The sequence below is a fragment of the Elephas maximus genome, chromosome 5, assembly GCF_024166365.1.
Source record: "Elephas maximus indicus isolate mEleMax1 chromosome 5, mEleMax1 primary haplotype, whole genome shotgun sequence".
NCBI lineage: Eukaryota > Metazoa > Chordata > Mammalia > Proboscidea > Elephantidae > Elephas > Elephas maximus.
Window position 1 is genome coordinate 32,999,457 of NC_064823.1, and position 23,344 is coordinate 33,022,800.

At 35.9% G+C, this 23,344-nt stretch overlaps 1 protein-coding gene across 1 annotated transcript in view; it reads right to left on the bottom strand.

Moving 5' to 3' along the window:
- The window catches only part of LOC126077516 (uncharacterized), a 121,886-nt gene that overhangs the window by 35,085 nt on the left and 63,457 nt on the right, over positions 1–23,344 (bottom strand). The window contains exons 4-5 of the mRNA XM_049887055.1: positions 12,558–12,621; positions 9,002–9,069 (exon numbers count right to left, since the gene is read on the bottom strand). Coding sequence (XP_049743012.1) covers positions 9,002–9,069; positions 12,558–12,621 — 132 coding nt within the window. The remainder of the gene's footprint in view (positions 1–9,001; positions 9,070–12,557; positions 12,622–23,344) is intronic.

Consider the following 23,344-nt stretch of genomic DNA (forward strand, 5'->3'; position numbering starts at 1 on the left):
TCCCTCCTGATAATGTAACCTGACACTTCTAGGTCTGCTTGTGCAGATAGGAAGATACACAGAGTGGACGAAAAGTGAAAGAAGAAGCTTTATTTAGTTGGCCAAGTAAAGGAGCACAATGGGACTCAGGTCACCAAGGTGTCTCCCAGAATAATAGTGCAAAAAGTTTATATGGGTAAAGTAAATCGGGTCTGGGGTCCCCAGGAATACCCCAAGGTGGGGCCAGATGTTCTTTGGTTTGACATGCGAGGGCATTCTCTGGCAGTCTGATCTTCTGTGCCTGTTCAGTCTGAAATGGGGGGGGGGGAGGGCACAAAGATGACATTTTGACCACATCCAGTGCATTTTTTTTTTTTTTTTAGTGCATAGATGGGGGTGTGTTTTTCAGCCTCTGACATCAGTTAATCCTCTGAGGTGCAAGGTATTCAGTACTGCACCAGTTCAGGCAGGCCTGAACTGGTGCATGACTGGTTTTTGCTGAAATGAAGACCTTAGTCTCTTGTTTTCTTTAACTGAGTCAGAACTGTAAGTATACCTAAAAAAAGGGATACTCTAAAAGCAGAGGTTAGTTCCTATATTGCCTAATAAGGGGATAGCTTAAATACTGGGAGTTAACTCTCTATGTTACAAAAATAGCAGAAATGGCCCCTTGGCACTGCCCCTTGTTTATTCAATGTGCCAGTCTCAATAACATGTCCAAAGTACATGAGACCAAGTCTCACCATCCTCGCTTCCAAAGAGCACTCTGGCTGCACTTCTTTCAAGACAGATGTCTGTCACCTAGTGCTGGTGTAACAGAAATACCACAAGTGGATGGCTTTAACTAAGAGAGATTTCTTCTCTCACAGTCTACTCGACTCTGGATAAAGGTCCTTGTCATCAATCTTCCCCTGGCCAAAAAGCTTCTTAGGCACAAGGACCCTGGGTCCAAAGGACATGCTCTGTTCCTGGTGCTGCTCTCTTTGTGGTATGAAGTCCCTGTATCTCTCTGCTCACTTCTCTCTTTTATATCTCAAAAGAGACTGGTTTAAGGCACTATTTAATCTTGTAGATCTCATCAATACAACTGCCACTAATCTATTGCATTACATCATAGTGATGGGATTTACAATACATATGGAAATCACGTCAGATGATAAAATGGTAGATGATCATACAATACTGGGAATCATGATCTAGTCAAGTTGACAGATATTTTGGGGGGACACAATTCAATCCATGACAACAGACCGCAAGTTTCATAGCATTGACTATATAGCTATTTATCATAGGTAGTCTGAGTAGTTGCAGAACAGGAAGTAGAACACAATGGAAAGAAAATTTAACAGGAAATCAGAACATCTGAGCTCCATTAAAGTATTGCCAGCCTTTACTATGTAATTTCTAGGAATCTGCCTTTGTTTATTGGCTATTTTTTTTTTTTTTCATTTTTGGATTTCATTTTGATCGATAATTAAATTTTATTATTTTACACATAGAAACATTCACTAGATTTTGGAAAACTAATGTCCCAGACTTTGTTTATGCACATACAGAAATTGATCGTACATTCTCAGATATTCTTAAAATTATATGAAAAAATAAAATATAAACAGTAAAAATAATTTATTAACTTTAATACGGCAAGTGCAGACTCTAGCCTTTTAATAACTCAGGAATGAAAATCTTATATCACTTCTTTAAACTTGTTATAATGTATATAAGCCTCTATTGATTAAATATTGTGATTATTTATATGGGAATACAGACATTTAAAGGAAGGAGCAAACTCCCTTTTGAGGCATACTTTTATGAATTCCATATTTTACAAAAGCATCAGTTTCTATAATACAAGTGAATCTATATAATTGGTCACTGTTTTTTTGTTACTTATTATCTTTAAGACCATCATTCAATATTGCCAGGAACATTTTATTAAAATATTGAAATTATCACTTATCATAATTATAAACGACATATTTTCCTTTTATTAAGAAAGGCCTGTGATCTACTCCTAAAAATCAGTCAGTGAAAACCTTTTTTAAAAAACGAAACTAACTGATAAAAAAAAAGAAAGAAAAAGAGATCAAGGGAGAAGAAAAACACAAAATCCTTTCTAAGAATGCCTAAATAATTTGTGAAAAATTCAACATTGAGTCCTAATCGTTAAGATTTGATTAAACAGAAATATAAGGCCTACTTTCCTCAAACAAATAGTTAACACCTTATTTAGGGGTGAACCATTGAAGACATTTTCATTAAAGTCAGTAGCAGCAGAAGCACTATCACCACCCGTAGTTAACATTATGTTCTAACTGCTAGGCAATAAATCCAATGAGAAAGTCATAAATATCAGAAATAAGGAGGCAAATCTATCATTATTGAAAATTCATAGAACTCTCTACTTGAAATACCCAGAGAATATTAAAAAAAAATTAAAATTAAAAAACAATTTACTAAGGTGATTGATTAGAAATTAATGTTTTTCTGTATATCAACAGAAGTGTAATAGCTACAAAAAATAAAAATTAACTGAAGAGTAAATATTATTTATACAAAAGCTTTTAGAAAGTAACACAGATCATTAATTATACAGTGGATCCTGGGAGAGCCAGAACTCAATAGGACTGCCTTGTTTTTCAGGGTCTCATAAGTTTTCCACCTTTGAGAGGGTGCAGTCTTACCACTTTTCTGTCACCCGTTTTAGTGGAAAATATTTGAGTTTTCCTTCTCTGACAGATTTCTGCCTTACACAGGTTCTGGCTTTGGTAGGTGTTATTGTATATGCAAATTTCAATTATAAATACAATTTGTTGAATGCATTTGTAGGCCGCTTAAGCTCAAAAGTAAACCAAAAACCCACTGCCATCCAGTTGACTTTGACGCATAGAAACCCTATAGGACAGACCAGAACTGCCCCCATAGGGTTTCCAAGGCTGCAAATCTTTCTGGAAGCCACATCTTTCTCCTACAAAATGGTTGGTGGTTTCAAACATCTGACCTTTTGGTTAGTAGCTGAGTGCTTTCAGGCCCCATAAAATAGAAGTAAATAAAACTAAGCCATGGACAATGTGACTGAGTCTATTTTTAAAAGGTAGAGTTAAAATGATATTTAATTAACATGCTGTTAGTGTAATATTTACTTTTAGAAATATTTCTCTGTTGTTCTTTCAAAGACATTTTTCTTTGCTATTAGCAGTCATTATGTATAAATAGTATATTTCCAATTTAGGTAACTGCACAGAGTAACACAGCCTCAAAACATTGTTTAGGAAAATTAAAGAAGATCTAAATAAGTGGAAAGACATACTATGCACATGGAACAGAAAGAAGCCTCAATATTGTTAAAATGTTAATTTTTCTCCAATTGATTTATTGATTCCACAAAATGTCTATTAAAATTTCAGACAACTTTTTGGTAGATATTTACAAACTTATTTATATGAAAAGATAAATAATATAGGACCTAAATTAGCCAAAAATAATTAAAAATTTAATTTCATGAATTATCATTTTAGCCAAAAGCACATAGTACCAGAAAGATGTTTACTTATATTCTATAGGCCACACAAAGAATCCCACTGTATGGATCATAAAAAATTATAAATAATATTATAAAGAATGGGAATTCTAGAATTGTGCTCATGTGGCATCTGTAGATAGATCAACTGTGCTCATGTGGAATTTGTAGACAGATCAAGATAGAACAAGGGGATACTTCGTGGTTTAAAGTTGGAAAAGGTAATGAGTAGGGTAGTACCTTTTTACCTTATTCAATCTGTACGCTGAGCAAATGATCTGAGAAGCTGAACTATATGAAGAAGAATGTGATATCAGGATTAGAGAAAGACTCATTAACAAGCTGAGGCAATCTTGATTGCCAAAAATGAGGAAGACTTGAAGCACTTACTGATGAAGGTAGAAGGCCACGGCCTTCAGTATACCTTACACCTAAACATGAAAAAAATGAAAATCCTCACAACCGGGCCCATAAACAGCATCATGATAAATGGTTAGGAATTTGAAGTGTCAAGGATTTCATTCTACTTGGATCAACAATTCAGGAATGATACAACATTTTGCATTGGGCAAAAGAATACTTAAGGTCTTAAGAAAAAAAATACATATCTTTGATGACTAAGGTGTGCCTGATTCAAGCTATGGTATTTTCAATTGCCTCGTGCATGTGAAAGTTAGACAATAAAAAGGAAAACCAAAGAAAAATTGGCACATTAGTGTTTTGCTGTTTGCCAAGGATGTTGAATAAATCATGGACAAAAAAAATCGGTCATGGAGGAAGAAAAAATCAGTCATGGAGGGAGTACAGGCAGTATGACTTTAAATGCATCATACATGAATTTAAAGACAATTTCAAGAACAGACTTAATACGGTGCACACTAATGGCTGAAGATCAGAAGAGCTGTGGGAAGAAATCAAGGACATAATACATGAAAAAAGTGAAAGGTCATTAAAAATATAGGAAAGAAGGAATGTTAGAAGAGACTCTGAAATTTGCTTTTAAGTGCTGTTAGGCTACGATCTCTAAAGGAGGAAAACCAGTAAAGTGTATATGTAAATATATAGAGAGATTTATTTCAAGGAAATGGCTCAGGTACTTGTGGAGGCTGGTAAGTCCCAAATCCATAGGTCAAGTGTCAGGCTGGAGGCTTCTCCTAACTCACATGGTTGCAGGGGCTGAACAAACTCAAAATTGGCAAGTCAGATGGTAGGTTGCTGGCTCACGTTCCAAGAACCAGAGGTCAGAGGATGATGAGTTAGATGGATGATCGAGAAAAGGTGAGTTTTGCCAGAGCATTCATATATATTGAATGCAGGCTACACCCCCAAGGAAACTCTGCTTTCAAATGACTGGCTGCTCACATCAGTTCACAAAATGATGGATGATTACATAATATCTCCCAAACCACTGAGAATCATGGCCTGGCCAAGTTTAGCTAAATCGAACGAAGAAATGATGAAGTAAAAGATATGAATAGATAATTTCAAATGACAGCTCTCTACCTCTTCAAGGTAAAGTCTTATGATGAAATGTGCAAAGACCTGATGTTAGAAAACCAAAAGGAAAGAACACAATCCATTTTCTCAAACTAAAACAACTGAGGAGACATTTCAGTCCCGAAGTTGCATTACTGATGGATTCTATGGGCAAAGAATTAAATGGCACAAGAGGCATCAAACCAAGATGGAATGAATACACAGAGTCACTGTACTAAAAAGAATTGGTTGACATGCAAACACTTCAAGAGGCAGTTTATGATCAATAACTGCTAGTAGTGTAGGAAGAAACTGAAGTTGCATCAAAAGCATTGGCAAAACACAAGGCTTCAGGAATTGATGAACAATAATTGATATGCTCGAACAAATGAACTCAACACTGAAAACACTCATCTGTCAGTAAATCTGGAAGGCAGCTACCTGGCCAGCCAACTGGATGAGATCCATATTTGTGCTCATTCCAAAAGAAAGGTGAACAAAAGGAATTTGGCAATTATCAAACATTAGAGTTAATATCACATGCCAGCAATATTTTACTGCAGGTAATTAAAAAATGACTGTATCTGTACATTGACAAGGAACTTTCAGAAGTACAAGCTGAATTCAGAAGAGGATGTGGAATGAGAAATATCACTGTTTTTGTCAGATGGATCTTTGCTGAAAGCAAAGAGTATCAGAAAAAAAAAATGTTACCTGTATTTTCATCAACTATACAAATGCAGTTGATGGTATGGATCATAACAAAGTATGGATAACATTACAAGACACACAGTTGTGCTCACATGGAACTTATACATGGATCAAGAGGCAGTAGTTTAAACAGAATAAGGGTATATTGCATGGTTCAAAATTAGAAAAGGTGTACCTCAGGCTTGTACCCTTTCACCTTATCCCTACCCCAAACAAATAATCCAGGAAGCTGGACTACATGAAGCAGAACTCGGCATCTAGATTGGAGGAAGATTTTTTAACAACCTGCAAAATGCTGACAACCTAACCTTGCTTGCTAAAAAGGAGGAAGACAACTTAAAGCACTCACTGAAGAAGGTCAAAGACTACAGCCTTCAGTATGGATTATACTAATGTGAATGAAAAAAAAAATCCTCACAACTGGACCGATAAACAATAACATTATGATATACAGTGAAGAAATGGAAGTTGTCAATGATTGTTTTCTTCTTGGGTTAACAACAGTGTCCATCGACGCAGAAGTCAAGAAATCAAACAGCATATTACAACTCAGCAAATCTCCTGCAAAAGACCTCTTTAAAGTCTTAAAAAAGCAAAGATACTACTTTGATGACTAAGGTGCTTTTGACCCAAGCCATGTCTTTTCAATTGCTCAAATGCATGAGAGAGCTGGACAATGAAGAAGGAAGAAAGAAGAATAATTGGTGAGTTCAAAGTCCAAACTGTGGTGTTGGTGAAGAATATTGAATATACCACTGACTGCCAAAAAAATGTACAAATCAATCTTAGAAGAAATAAAACAAGACTGCTGTTTAGAAACTAGGATGATGTAACTTTGGCTTGCTTATTTTGGACATATCATTAAAAAAACAATATATTTTTTTTATTGACATAATAGCCATAGTAATATACTTAAACACACCAGTGATCATAAAGGTGGCGCAGGACCTGGTAAGGTTTTGTTCTGTTATACATAAGGTCATAAGATTGCCATGAATTGGAACCAACTCAATGGCCACTAAAAACAATAACATTTATATATATATGTGTGTGTAGATATGTATATGTAGAAGTGAATATGAACTGTGAATGCTACACATATACACACAAAGATATATATAAATGCATGCACATATGCACATGAATATCCAATAAAACGATTCAACATTAGTGTGAGGTAATTTTATCATTCATTTGTTAATAAGGAAACCAAGCTAATTAGTTTATCTCTGTTCACACCTGTAAGAACTATGGAGCCCAGATTTAAACTCAAAATGCTTGAGTCAAAGCTAACGTTTATGTCTTTATACTACACGTCTCTAATTGATATGCCAGAATTAAATGAGGTGATTATAAGGTAAATGGGTAAATTTAATTTTGAAGGCGCCTTGGTGGCATATTGGTTAAGTGGCCGGCAGTTAGAAACCACCAGTTGCTCTACAGGAGAAAGATGTGGTAATCCCCTTCCGTAAAGATTACAGCCTTGGAAACCCTACGGAGTAGGTCTACTCTCATATAGGGTCCCTGTGAATAGGACATTGAGAAGAATGGGAAGTTCAGAACATTTAATTGTGCTGATGAAGAGCCTGTACATAGATCAAGAGGTAGTTGTTCGGACAGAACAAGGAGATACTGTGCAGTTTTAAGTCAGGAAAGGTGTGCATCAGGGTTGTATCCTTTCACCGTACCTATTCAATATGTACACTGAGCAAATAATCTGAGAAGCTGGACTATATGAAGAAGAATGGGGCATCAGGATTGGAGGAGGAAGACTCGTTAACAGCCTGCGTTATGCAGATGACACAACCTTGCTTGCTGAAAGTGAAGAGGATTTGAAGCACTTACTGATGAAGATCAAAGACCATAACCTTCAGTATGGATTATACCTCAACATAAAGAAAACAAAAATCCTCACAACCAAACCAATAAGCAACGGGGAAAAGATTGAAGTTGTCAAGGATTTCATTTCAGTTGGATCCACAATCAACACCCACGAAAGCAGCAGTCAAGAAATCAAAGGACGCACTGCATTGGGCAAATCTGCTGCAAAAGATCTCTTTAAAGTGTTGAAAAGCAAAAACGTCACCTTGAAGACTAAGGTGTGCCTCGCCTAAGCCATGGTATTTTCAATTGCCTCATATGCATGTGAAAGCTGGACAGTGAATAAGGAAGACCAAAGGAGAATTGACACCTTTGAATTATGGTGTTGGAGAAGAATATTGAATATACCATGGACTGCCAAAAGAATGAACAGATCTGTCTTAGAAGAAGAGCAACCAGAATGCAACTTAGAAGCAAGGATGGCGATACTGCATGTTACATACTTTGGAGAAATTGTCAGGAAAGATCAGTACTTGGAGAAGGACATCATGCTTGGTAAAGTAGAAGGTCAGCAAAAAAGAGGAAGACCCTCAAGGAGATGGACTGGCACTGTGGCTACAACAATGGACTCAAGCATAACATGGATTGTGAGCATGGCGCAGGACTGGGCAGTGATTCGTTCTGTGGTGCATAGGGATGCTATGAGTCAGAACTGCCTCGACGGCCCCTAACAACAACAATGAAGAGGAATCCACTTGACAGCAACAGGTTTGGTTTATTACATTTTAAACTAGAAACTCCTTTTTCAAACATTTTTTCTCTGAATATATTTTTACATAAAAAATCCATAATTATCATGTATTTTAAAATTGTATTAAGCATGCCATTATACTTATTTAAAATTAAATTATTTAAATTAATATATAAAAAGCCCTGGTGGCACAATGGAGCACTGGTGTGTAATGGTTAAGAACTCGGTTGCTAACCAAAAGGTCAGCAATTCAAATCCACCAGCCAGCCACTCCTCGGAAACCAAATGGGGCAGTTCTACTCTGTTCTATAGGGTCGCCATGTTAAAACTGACTTGACCCCACAACAAAAGCAAGTTAATATATAATTCTTAGGCACGGCAGATAATATCCCTAACCTTAGAGGAACCCATTACATAATTACTACAGAATTTCAAGCATGTGATTCAAACTGAATGAAACTAGGAATTAAAAAAAAAAAAAACTGGAAACTTTCTAATCAATATAACCATTTATTTACTTTAAAAAATTTCTCTGTGATTCATACGTCCATGAATGAAGCAGTCAATTCATATAAACAAAATTATACCAGAGTAACTTTTAAAACTTATACTATTTTTAAATAGAACCAAATTAACTCCTCTTTACAGTGACATCCATGACTTCATCAGCTTTTCTTCCAACATTATTTGGTAACAGAAATCTGGAGGCATCCAAAAACACAAGCCCACATAAAACACCTTACTTATGCAAATAGTGCATCTGCTGCAGTGTGCGGAGGCCAAACAGGATTTCCAACTAGACTCAGACATCCTTGACAATACAAAAAAAAAAAAAAATACAGTGAAGATTAAATCAATTAAAACCACATTCTACTAGAAATTTTTTAAATCTTAATATATTCATGCAGTATTATTAGGTACAATCTGCTCGTGAAGACGCTTCACATTTCCCAGAACATTTTAATGTCAAATTACATTTTCTCCTACTGACAGCCTTGTCCACACACACACGTTTTTTCTACATTTCAGTCAGTAGATTTACGATTTCTCAAACTATTTTCCATCCAACCATATTAACAAATTATCTTCTGATTATTATTAAAATATGTGCAGTATTCACCAATAAAAGTTAAAGAGCATGAACTTTTTCTTATATTTAAATATTTTTAGAATTACTTATATTTTCATATAAGATTGGCTATATATTCATGCTTCTAATTCAATTAATAATATTTATAACATAAATATATTTGTTATATATATTTATATTATATATTTTATATATTTAGGTGCTATTATAGATATTTTATGGTTTTAGAAAAGTACTTATAAAACTTATAACAAATGTTTTACCAAACACTCTGGGAAGAAATTTCACCAAATATCAACATAAAGAAAACAAAAATCCTCACAACTGGACCAATAAGCAACTTCCTGATAAGTGGAGAAAAGATTGAAGGCATCAAGGATTTCATTTTACTTGGATCCACAATCAACGTCAATGGAAGCAGCAGTTAAGAAATCAAATGATGCATTGTGGCAAACCTGCCGCAAAAGGCCTCTTAAAAAAAAGCAAAGATGTTACTTTGAGAACTAAAGTGCGCCTGACCCAAGTCATGATATTTTCAATCACCTCATATGCATGAGAAAGCTGGACAATGAATAGGGAAGATCAAAGAAGAATCGATGCCTTTGAGCTGTGGTGTTGGCAAAGAATACTGAATATACCATGGACTGCCAAAAGAACAAATACATCTATCTTAGAAGAAGTACAGCTAGAATGCTCCTTAGAATAGAGGCTGATGAGACTTCATCTCACATACTTTGGACATGTTATCAGGAGGAGGGATCTGTTCCTGGAGAAGGACATCATGCTTGGTAGAGGGTCAGTGAAAAATAGGAAGACCCTCAATGAGGTGGATTGACACAGTGGCTTCAATAATGGGCTTAAGCATAACAATGATCATGAGGCTGGCACAGGACGGAGCAATGTTTCATTCTGTTGTACATAGGGTTGCTGTGAGTTGGAACTGACTGGACAGTACCTAATAATAACAACCTGTCTGTCGGTTTGCCTTACTGTAGTGGCTCGTATGTTGCAAAAATGCTGGAACGTATGCCACTGGTATTTTACATACCAGCAGGTCACCCACGGTAGACAGGTTTCAGAGGAGTTTCCAGACTAAGACAGACTAGGAAGGCCTGGTAATCTAGTTCTAAAAATTAGCCAATTAAAACTTACGGATCACAAGAGAACAGTGTCTGACTCATATGCTTTGAACACATCATCAGGAATCAATCACTGGAGGAGAACATCAGGTTTGGTGAAGTAGAGGACTAGCAAAGGTGAGGGAGATTCTTGGTAAGATGGATTGGCACAATAGCCCAAGAATGCCTTGTTCCAACATGTCAGCAATTGTGAGGAGGAAGCAGGACAAGGCAACATTTTGTCTGTTATACATGAGGTTGCTATGAGTCAGAGTCAACTCAAGGGCAATTATCTGTCTCTACTACCTATGTATCTTTCCATCTCTCTATCATCTACCTATTATCCCAAAAACAAAAACTGATACTTATTTAGAAAATTATGTGCTCTAAATACAAAGACATAGTTTTCTGAACCCTGAAGATAATGTTAAAGGTCTGCAGTTAGTAGGTCTGCTCTGCACTGAATAGTTTTAAGTTTACCTTATTATAACAGCAATTTAGGTGCTATTAGATATTAAATTATTCACAAAACAAATGTAGTGTTTACTTTGGTCATGGTAGAGTTCAATACTAAGCAAGTTAATGATGATCGTTGCTGTTGTTGTGTGCTGTCAAATCAATTCCAACTCATGGTGACCTCATGGGTTACAGAGTAGAACTGCTTTATAGAGTTTTCTTGGCTATAATCTTCACATAAGCAAATCACCAGGCCTTTTCTTCCATGGTGCTGTTGGGTCTGTTCAAACACCCAACTTTTTGGTTACCGGTCAAAGGCATCTTTTGTCCAGCCAAGGACCTTAATGATGATTATTGTTACTGTTATTGTCGTTAGGTGCATCAGGTCTTTTCCTTAACTTTTCTCTTTTTCTCACAATCCACAACCAGTCCACCAGAAAGCAAATGCTGTTTAAAATTCGAGAACATATTCCAGGAATAAATCACCAACTGGTCTAAGTAATTAAATCCTTGACCTCTTACAGTCTGTTCTCAAAACAGAATCCAGAGTATTCGTTTTAGGTTGGTCTAATTTTTCTTTTGTTAAAAACCCTGGAGTGCTTTATCTTATTAGAAACAGAAGTTTTACGATGTCCTATAAAGCTCTTTCATAAACCTGCTGCACCTCTGCCATTCTCCTCATCCTAAAGCCAGTATCGCCAACACTTTTTTCACTCTTGCCTTTGTTTACCCTTATCCAGGCCAATTTGTCTCTTTCTTTAAACTCTCCAAACATGTTTCTGTTTCAGAGCTCTGCATCTTCTACTTCCTCTGCCTGGTACACCCTTTTGCACCCTTTTCAGTCCTTGCTAAAAAGTCTATTAATGACCCATCCCTTGACTATGAATAGCACAGTTTTAGCACTATTGGACTTTCTTCCTGCTTTTTCTCTGTAGTACTTATCACCATCTGACATAATACATACCAACTTATTTGTTGATTTTCTGTCACCTTCCATTAGAATATAAACTTACTGAGGATAATGATTTGTGGTCACTTCTTACCTTCAGTTCCTAGATTAGTTTTTAACTTGTGATATATTCCCACAGTGTATTATTAAACAGCAACAAAAACGGAAAAAAAAAAAAAAACTAAAGCTACACACGACATGGATGTATATGAGGATTGTAATATTTACAGAAGGTACAAACAGTATGATAATATTTTTATAACGTTCAAAAATGAAACAGTGCTAGGCAATATACATTGTGGAATTTCATGCGTAAGTGGTAAATTGTTAAAAATTAAGAAATGATAAAAGTTAATTTCAGAGGAGTGGTTGCCTGAGGGATGATAGATCAGTTTAAAAAATATGTGTAATACTTTAATTCTTAAATTGGGTGGTTGATTTGTTATTAATGACAATAAAAGACAGTAAAGAAAACTAACTAAAGAAATAAATGAAGTATTTGACTGAAGTCAGAATAGAATTATGATGCACTCTGTGAAATGGAACCCAATTCTAAGATGAGGTCTACCTGTATCAGATATTGCATAAAGTGTTATTTTGGAATTGGGAGTCTAGGTCTAAAACTTCCTGAATTTTCAGCAAAAGGTTTTGTAGCCATACCATAGGCTGCAATTTATTGGTATTACCTGCGCTTTGGTCTTTGTTCTGAAGCCATTTCTTAATTTGAAAATATTTTGTCATCTGGAAAGGCTGAAAATGAAAATCAATTTTATTTTCAAATACAGGAAGTCTTGGTTCCCTTCTATTTCCTCAAATATTTGTTGGAAAACTGAAATATTTTTCTATAGCTTACTTCTTTCTATCTGTAACTAAAAAAAAAAAAAAAAAAAATTCATTGCCATAGGCTTTCCAAGGCTGAAATCCTTAGGAAAACAGGCTGTCATGTCTTTCTCCAGCAAAGAGGCTGGTGGGTTTGAACTGTCAAGTCCTTAGCCACTGGGCCTCCAGGGTTCCTCACTATATGCTGCTAGAAGAAATCATTTAGCACTTTCAGCATTCTTCCTGAAAATCTCTTTAGCCAGATCTGGCAGTTAATTCGAACTATTTATATGGTGTTTTTAATTTGTTTTTTTTCTGTTATTGTAGGCAACACTTTTGTCAAACTTCTTGCCACTATATAACTACAGTCATGTTTTTGCTCTAGCCTGCAATGACAATTTTTTCATGTCCTTTAAGATCCCCATCAAAAGATACACATCACCTGGCCCAAAACCCATACATCATACTTTAGGTTTTTATTACTGTAGCAGCCCAATCCTATGTACAGAACTGTGGTTTTGTTATTTACTGCTACGTGTCAGCTAACTAAAAATTTAGTACCTTACAAAATTGTTTTATTCTGTTAACATTTTTTTTTGGAGTCAGAAAACTGGGCACAACTTTCTGGGCAGTTTGTATCTTATTCATGTGAAATCAGCAGAGGTAGATGTGGTTGGAGTATCTATTTCAAAGATAGCTTACTCAGTGCCATGTTTGATGCCTATATGATTTTTGGTTGTCCTCTCTAACCTCATGCTGTCTTTCTACACTGCTGAAACTTCTCCCAGCCCGTTGGTCTAAAGGTCGTAGTACTTCTTCACTGACATCTGGCTTCCAAGCAACTGGAAGCTGCCTGGCCAATTAAGGATATAATGGTCAAACAGTCACAGGACCCTCCCAGATTCAAGAGAATGAAGAAATAAACTCCACTCTCTGGGAGGGAACGGTAGGATCATATTGCAGAAATGCATGTGTGGCTGAGAACTAGTGTAGTCATCTTTGGAAAATGCATTTGGCCACAATCAGTGTCATCAAATGCTTCAAAAAAGAAATTATAAGGTAAATCCACTATCGATTAAATTGTTCAAACAAGTCACGGAATTAAAATTAATTTTTCTCGAAGCTGAATCCACCTCCATTTTGTGAATGCAATGATAATTTTTGTTAAAACTTTTAGCACTGAATTTTTTTTTTTTTTGTGACTATATGATTACGCACCTTATGATTACACACCTTAGTAAAGCACGGTGTTGAGGTTAAAACAGTGTTTTCATTAAATTTAGAAACCAATGTGCATCTTTAATATTATCATCATCTATAACACAGTCAGCTAAAGTTGTCAACAATTTCATTTTAACTAATCACGAATTGCAAACTTAAAGACTGCAATAAAATGAATAAAAGATTAATTATGCATTACTCAAATAATACTAAAAAAACAAACTAAACCCATTGCCATCAAGCCAATCCTTACTAATGTCAACCCTATTGGACAGAGTAGAGCTGCCTCACAAGATTTCTAAGAAGCAGCTTGTCTATTCGAACTGCTGACCTTTTGGTTAGCAGCTAAATGCTTAACCACTGTGCCACCAGGGCTCCCAAATAATACTAGTGACACATAATTAGGAACTGAGATTGCCAAATATATATATACATATATAAAATATTTTTGCTTTTAATGTAATCAGTAGAAAGGTTTATATCTTTTAAAAATGTATTGATGTTATTTTAAATTTTTTTAATAATTTTTATTGTGCTTTAAGTGAAAGTTTACAAATCAAGTCAGTCTGTCACATATAAGCTTATATACACCTTACTCCATACTCCCACTTACTCTCCCCGTAATGAGTCAGACCGCTCCCTCCTTCCAGTCTCTCCTTTCGTGACAATTTTGCCAGTTTCTAACCCTCTCTACCCTCCCATCTCCCCTCCAGACAGGAGATGCCAACACAGTCTCAAGTGTCCACCTGATACAAGTAGCTCACTCTTCCTCAGCATCTCTCTCCAACCCATTGTCCAGTCCCTTCCATGTCTGATGAGCTGTCTTCGGGAATGGTTCCTGTTCTGGGCCAACAGAAGGTTTGGGGACCATGACCGCCGGGATTCCTCTAGTCTCAGTCAGACCATTAAGTCTGGTCTTTTTATGAGAATTTGGGGTCTGCATCCCACTGATCTCCTGCTCCCTCAGGGGTTCTCTGCTGTGTTCCCTGTCAGGGCAGTCATCGGTTGTGGCCGGGCACCATCTAGTTCTTCTGGTCTCAGGATGATGTAAGTCTCTAGTTCATGTGGCCCTTTCTGTCTCTTGGGCTCATAGTTACCTTGTGACTTTGGTGTTCTTCATTCTCCTTTGATCCAGGTGGGTTGACATCAATTGATGCATCTCAGATGGCCGCTTGTTAGCATTTAAGACCCCAGACACCACATTTCAAAGTGGGATGCAGAATGTTTTCATAATAGAAATTATTTTGCCAATTGACTTAGAAGTCCCCTTAAGCCATAGTCCCCAAACCCCCACCCTTGCTCCACTGACCTTTGAAGCATTCAGTTTATCCCGGAAACTTCTTTGCTTTTGGTCCAGTCCAGTTGAGCTGACCTTCCGTGTATTGAGTACTGTCCTTCCCTTCACCTAAAGTAGTTCTTATCTACTAACTAATCAGTAAAAAATCCTCTCCCACCCTCCCTCCCTCCCCCCCTCGTAACCACCAAAGTATGTGTTCTTCTCAGTTTATACTATTTCTCCAGATCTTATAACAGTGGTCTTATACAATATTTGTCCTTTTGCCTCTGACTAATTTCGCTCAGCATAATGCCTTCCAGGTTCCTCCATGTTATGAAATGTTTCACAGATTCGTCACTGTTCTTTATCGATGCGTAGTATTTCATTGTGTGAATATACCTTAATTTATTTAACCATTCATCCATTGATGGACACCTTGGTTGCTTCCAGCTTTTTGCTACTGTTAACAGAGCTGCAGTAAACATGGGTGTACATATATCTGTTTGTGTAAAGGCTCTTATTTCTCCAGGGTGTATTCTAAGGAGTGGGATTTCTGGGTTGTATGTTTTTTTTTTTTTTTTATGGTAGTTCTATTTCTAACTTTTTAAGAAAATGCCAGATAGATTTCCAAAGTGGTTCTACCATTTTACATTCCCACCAGCAGTGTATAAGAGTTCCAATCTCTCCGCAGCCTCTCCAACATTTATTATTTTGTGTTTTTTGGATTATGCCAGGCTTGTTGGAGTGAGATGGAATCTCATTGTAGTTTTAATTTGCATTTCTCTAATGGCTAATGATCGAGAGCATTTTCTCATGTATCTGTTAGCTGCCTGAATATCTTCTTTAGTGAAGTGCGTGTTCATATCCTTTGCCCAATTTTTGATTGGGTTGTTTGTCTTTCTGTGCTTGAGTTTTAACAGAATCATACAGATTTTAGAGATCAGGCACTGGTCGGAGATGTCATAGCTGAAAATTCTTTCCCAACCTGTAGGTGGTCTCTTTATTCTTTTGGTGAAGTCTTTAGATGAGCATAGGTGTTTGATTTTTAGGAGCTCCCAGTTATCTGGTTTCTCTTCGTCATTTTTGGTAATGTTTTGTATTCTGTTTATGCCTTGTATTAGGGCTCCTAACATTGTCCCTATTTTTCCTTCCATGATCTTTATTGTTTTAGTCTTTATGTTTAGGTCTTTGATCCACTTGGAGTTAGTTTTTGTGCATGGTATGAGGTATGGGTCATGTTTCTTTTTTTTGCAAATGGATATCCAGTTATGCCAGCACCATTTGTTAAAAAGACTATCTTTTCCCCAATTAACTGACACTGGGCCTTTGTGTTATTTTTAATTTTTATAAATAGTTAATACATTTTAAGCATAGCTTTTGGACAGAAGTATTCCAAAAGTACACCAGTAATTATCTAATTTATTATGCAATAAATAAATACAGAATACTATGTAATTTTCTTAATTTTTCATCTGTCACTCTCAAAAATACCCTAGCTTTTTGAGAAATCTCACTTCATTACCTTGAAATTTACCTAACATGTACGACACAATTTATACTATTCCACCCTTTTGATTAATGCCTGTGTTTCCTTCACGGGTCTATACCTCCTTGATACATCTTATCCTCAAGGTGGAGCGAGGGAGACTGCGTGGGAAACAGATGGTCTTACTATTTCCACCTTTAGTTAAGAATTACTATATTTGACTGTCTTTCCTATTTTAATATCTTTAAAATGGTGAGCCATATATTTGTTAATTTTTAGTCAAATTTGTTTAGCTTTTATTGAGTATAACCATTTGTTCTTGAGCCAACTCTGACTTGTGGTGACTACATGTGAGTCAGAGTAGAACTTTTCACAATAGCATTTTCAGTGGCTAATTTTTCCAAAGTAGATCTCCAGGACTTTTTTCTGAGGCACCTCTGGCTGGACTTGAACCTTCAATCTTTTGTTGAACGGCACGTTAACCATTTACACCACCCAGGGACTCCTTTACAGAATGCAGCAGATATTTAAATATTATACACGGTAGCTCATTCTTTCATTTTGTTTTTGCTTACTTTTGTTTTAATACATTTTGAAATTGTGGCTATTATAATTACACATTTTATCAAAATGAAATGTCCTCTTTTTATATGTACTTGATTATATTTTGTTATTGTAATAACCTTTTTACATTTTCTGGGACATGCATATTCCAGTTACATTTTCTGCCCTGGAGGTTTACTGGCAGGCATTTGAGCCATGTTAGTAAATTCTGGCATCTCGGCAGATACTGGTACAACTGCCTAAAAAACAAGGATATGGCTGGGCCACATTTGAATGTTGAAAGCCATTCATATGAGGGGATGCTTCCTGGAGGAGTGATTGTTTGAAACTTTTTTGTCTTTCAGCTTCTGTACAGTGAGATAAGGCTTGCAAGTATGTTTACTATCTTCTTTGTGTTACTGAGAAGGTACGGTTACCAGTGCTAGTTTGGGTTTCATTGATTCTAATTTACTTCTGCTTTTTTATTTCTAATTTCATTGATTCATTCTTTTACCACTATTATTTTCATCCTTCTGCTGGATTTGGTTTCCTTTTGTTCTTTTTTGTAGTTTCTTAAAGTAAAAGCTTAATTTTCAGACCATTCTTTTTTATTATTTTAACTTTTTTTACTATAAGCATGGAATGCTATAAATTACACCCAACGCATTGTTATAGTTTCATCCCATGATGTTTGAAAGAATCTTTTTATATTTTTGTTGAATTTAAAATATTTTTTTGATCCCACCGATGCTTCCTCTTTGACTGATGGGTTACTAAGAGTAAATTACATTTAACTAGATATTTACCATTTCTGTTTCTCTTCTTTCCTTTCTTTCTGATATTTTAGGTTACCATCTGGTATCGTTGCCCTTCTGCTTGAAGAACTTTCTTTACTAACAATTCCAGAGCATGACTGATGGCTGGACATTCTTTTTTTTTTTCCATCAGGGAATATCTTTATTCACCTTCATTCCTGATGGATATTTTCACTAGATCTAGAATTTAGTGTTGTCCCAATTCCAGTGGAACACATGGTTTCTGATGAGAAATCTACAATGATTTGAATTATACTACGAACAAGAATTAGGATATGAACATTACCATTGTTCCCTTATAGCTAATATATTATTTCTCTCTCTGCTGTTCACTATTACTGCTAATACCATTGAATTGCCTAAGGGCTGGGGCATGACAGAACAGAAAAAGAGGAAACAACAAAGAAAAAAATATATAGATTTCCTCCATTCTCTCTGACCTTTAGGAATTCAGTTTCCTATTCCTTAATCCAAAAGCAGAAAGCTTCTCTTGGAGTTCTATGTGTCTGTACCATATTGTTCCATGCTAAATTCAAGCATAGCAAAAATAGAGTGGGTACAGAGAAAAGTAAAACAGTAAACTCAGACAATTCAATGGTACTCCAAATGTTATACTTCACAGTCCTGCTGGCTGTTATTTACCTTTCAGAGTTCTCGAATAGCATTCAATTCAGGCTTTATAGTTATATTCATTCGGTAAAAGAGACAAGGTGGCATATTCAGATGCCACTTTAATGAGATCAAATTACTTTGGAAATTTCTTAAGCTTTCATCTGGAATAAGGACAGAAAGGATACTGACAGTTTAAATGGATAGTGGGGGCAAAGAAAAAAATATTTTTTCATGCTTGGGCCTTATAGTCTTATTCTACATTTCACCTAATACCCATAGACTATTTTCGATATACCAAATATACCTATTTTATGTTTGCTACCATAAGCCCATGGAGGACATGCTTGGTAAAGTAGAGGGTCTGCGAAAAAGACAAAGACCCTCAACCAAGTGGATTAACAAGTGGCTGCAACAAGGGGCTCAAACACAGAATGATTGTGTGGATGGTGCAGGACTGGGAAATATTTTGTTCTGTTGTACATAGGATTGCTATGAGTTGGAACCAACCTGACGGCATCTAACAACAACAATTGTATGCTGTGCTTCTCTAATCTCATACTTAAGGATTTTATGCTCTGCAGCAGCCTTTTATTCTAACCATCATAAAATAACTTGAAACTTAACTCTTATCCAACCAGCCAGCTCCAGTTGGTTGTTAGGTCCCAACCAACTCCAGGGGGCGATTTAATCATTGTACCTTTGGGTTTCTATACTTGTGTCCTTGTAAAAACAAACAAGCAAACAAATAAACAAAGACAAACTTATAAAGACATGATAGATACATGCGCTGGGTATGTTCATACATCTGAGGTCATTTGTAAGGTAACAAGATCTTTTTAAAAATGCAAATAACTGAAAAAGGAGATGTCACTAAAATCCTAAAATAGTATTTTCCTACACTGACTAATCCTCAAATCCCAGTACCTATATCAGATTCATTATCATGCTTCTCATGCAAGGGTTTGATTTCTCATGATATTTTCATGCAGAATCACCCTTAAATGCCTGCAGTCACTGCACTATGAGGTTGTACACAATGTGGAATAAATGTCCTGTAATATTAATAAGCCCTTGTGGCTCAGTGGTTAAGAACTTGGCTGCTAACCAAAAGGTTGGAAGTTCAAATCCACCAGCCACTCCTTGGAAACCCAATGGGGCAGTTCTACTCTGTCCTATATGATCTCTGTGAGTCAGAATCAACTTGATAGCAACAGGTTTTTTTTGTGTGTGTGTCTTTTAATATTTATAAATGTTAAATTTTCTTTATATAATTTATAGGACAATTTTACACACAAAATTACAGCCATTTGAATGGCTGCTACTTTTAGGAAACAAAATTCTCCATTTCACAGTATTTTCACAGCTAAAAACCAAAGTATATAATTTTATAATTTGAAGTGTAATGAATGTACGTTATCATCACACCAAACTAGTGATAATTTTTGTGTCTTAAATGAAAGCCTGACACTTTAGTAGTGAGTAACTGAGAATACATTTTACTTTTAATGGAATTTCAGAAGCAACCAGTAGAAGGATAAGCAAAAATGCTGCCTTTGCCAAAATGTCAGTTTATATAACTGACATTTTGGCAAACCAATATTAATGGCTGAGAATTCATAATGCCTTGGGAGTCTCTTCATTTCCTGAGACATGATAACCAACTACGCCAGGCTATGTGGCCTCTGTCTCTGCCAACTCATGAATACATCCTACAAAATATGCCATCAACCAACAAGGATGTATGCTGCTTCTGTCCTCAGAACCTTCTGTCAAGAATTTATAAGTTGTCTTGTTTGGAAAAGGAAAATTAAATAGAAGCCAAGTTGAAAATGGCGTCTCTTACTAGGTAAATAAGATTTATTTCATATTCAAACCGAAATGGTATTAACATCATGAAAAAAAATTAAAAATTACTATTTTCAATCCAAAATATTTGTGTATCTAAAACATATGCCAGTGTCATTTTAATGAGCTCTCTAAATTCTATGAAAATGTAGCATATTATTCTCTTGATTCACCAAAATAGTGTTACGAATACCCGGGTGATTTCCTTGTTCTTGATGTTTTACTGTTTAACATCTGTGTTCCTTATATCTAGATTTTCATTTATTAATACTTGTGTTGTAATTGTTAGGTGTTGTTGAGTCAGTTCTGAATCATAGCGACTCTATGTACAATTGAACAAAACTCTGCCCAGGACTCTACCATCCTCTCAACTGTTGCTATGTTTGAGCCCACTGTTGGAACCACTGTGTTAATCCATCTCGTTGAGGACCTTCCTTTTTTTCCCCGACCTCTATTTTGCCAAGCATGATGTCCTTCTCCAGGGACTGGTCCCTCCTAATAACATGTACAAAGTAAATGAGATGAAGTCTTGTCATCCTCACTTCTAAGGAACATTCTGGGTATACTTCTTCCAAAACAGAATTGTTCTTTCTTCTGGCAGTCTACTGTATATCAAATATTCTTCCCAACAACATAATTCAAAGGCATCCATTCTTGTGCAGTTTATCTTATTCATTGTCCAGCTTTCATATTCATATAAGGCAACTGAAAATACCATGGTTTGGGTCAGACACACCTTCGTCCTTATAGTGACATCTTAGCTTTTTAACACTTTAAAGAGATCTTTTGCAGCAGATTTGCCCAATGCAAATATGTTCTCTGATTTGAATGCTGCTTCCATGGACACTGATTGTGGATCCAAGTAAAATGAAATCCTTAACAACTTCAATATTTTCTCCGTTTATCATGATGTTGCTTACTGGACCAGTAGTAAGAATTTTTGTCTTCTTTATGTTGAGGTGCAATCCATACTGAAAGCTGTAGTCTTTGATCTTCATCAGCATGTGCTTCAAGTCATCTTCTCTTTCAGCAAGCAAGGTTGTGTCATCTGCATACTGCAGGTTGTTGATGACTCTTCCTCCAATTTTGATGCTGCATTCTTCTTTACTTTGTCCAGATTTTTGGATTATTTGCTCAATGTAGAGATTGAATAAATATAGTGAAAAGATACAACCTTAACACACACCTTTTCTGATTTTAAATTACGCAGCATCCCCTTGTTCTGTAGGAACAACTGCCTCTTGGTCTATGTACAGTTTTTGCATGAACACAATTAAGTGTTTTGAAATTCCCATTCTTTACAATGTTATCCATAATTTGTTATGATCCACAAAGTTGAATGCCTTTGCATAGACAATAAAACATATGTAAATGTCTTTCTGGCATTCTGTCTTCAGCCCAGATCCATCTGATGTCAGCAATGATATGCCTGTTCCACATCCTCTTCTGAACCTAGCATGCATTTCTGCCAGTTCACTGTCAACGTACGCTGCAAGTGCTTTGGATTATCTTCAGCAAAATTTTATTCCCATGAGAGAGTAATGATGTCGTTCCATCATTTCCGCATTCCACTGAATCTTTCTTTGCAACGGGCACTTATATGGGTCTCTTCTAGTTGGCTGGCCAGGTAGCAGTTTTCCAAATTTCTTGGCATAGACTACTGAGCATTTCCAGTGTTGCATTCGTTTGTTGAAACATCTCAAATGGTACTCAGTCAATTCCTTGACCGTGTTTTTGCCAAAGCCTTCAGTACAGCTTAGACTTCTTTCTTCAGTATCATCAATTCTTAATCATATTCAACATCCTTAAATGATTAAATGTCAGCCAATTCTTTTTGGTTCAGGGACTCTGTGTATTCTTTCCATCTTCTCTTGATAACTCCTGCATCCTTCAATATTTTGCCCTTAGAATTCTTCAGTATTGCAACTCAAAGGCTTGACTTTTTTCTGCAGTTCTTTCAGCTTGAGAACTGCTGAGCGTATTCTTCCCTTTTGGTTTCTAACTCCAGGTCTTTGCACATTTCATTATTATACTTTACTTTGTCTTCTTCACCTGCCTTTTCAAATCTTCTGTTGACCTCTTTTACTTTATCATTTCTTCCATTCACTTTAGCTACTCTATATCCAAGAGAAAGCTTCAGAGTCTCTTCTGATGTCCATTTTGTTCTTTTCTTTCTTTTTAATGACCTTTTTTCTTTCTTTATGTATGATGTCTTTGATGTCATCTCACAATTTGTCTGTTCTCCCATAATATTTAGGGGAGAATAAAGTTAATTCTAAACATGATCAGATAGAAATGTGTGCTTCCTCTAATTTATGCTGCCACTGCAAGGTCACTAAAACTACAATGAGGCATATACATATAAAGGATTTTTAATAGGTTCATTTAAAAAATCTCAAAATTCTAACAATCTATCATATCTGCTTCGATCAGTCAGATAATCTGGGATAGGGGGTTGAAACCATTGCTCAGTTACATAGTCTTTCTATGTGCCAGCAACAGCTGGGCAATCAAGTTTCAGTCATAACTATCTACGTAAGCAGCGTGTCCAGGGCCAAGTCAATAATTACAGAATCAAATGGTACATCAATTTCCTTCCAAGATTTAATCTGGCACACATTGCCCCGAAAAATAAGCCCATCATAAAATATTGATATAATATCTAAATCTAATGTTCTACTAATATTTCTGATCAAGTTACATGGAATAAATTTAAATGTTTCCATTAATATATTAGAGAGTCATTTTCAAATTGAATTCAATAGTAACATACTTGAAATTGCTTATGAAGAGCTATTGTATATTGCTGAATTGCTTGTGCTAATTTTAAACAGATTTTAATATCATTTATTTCGC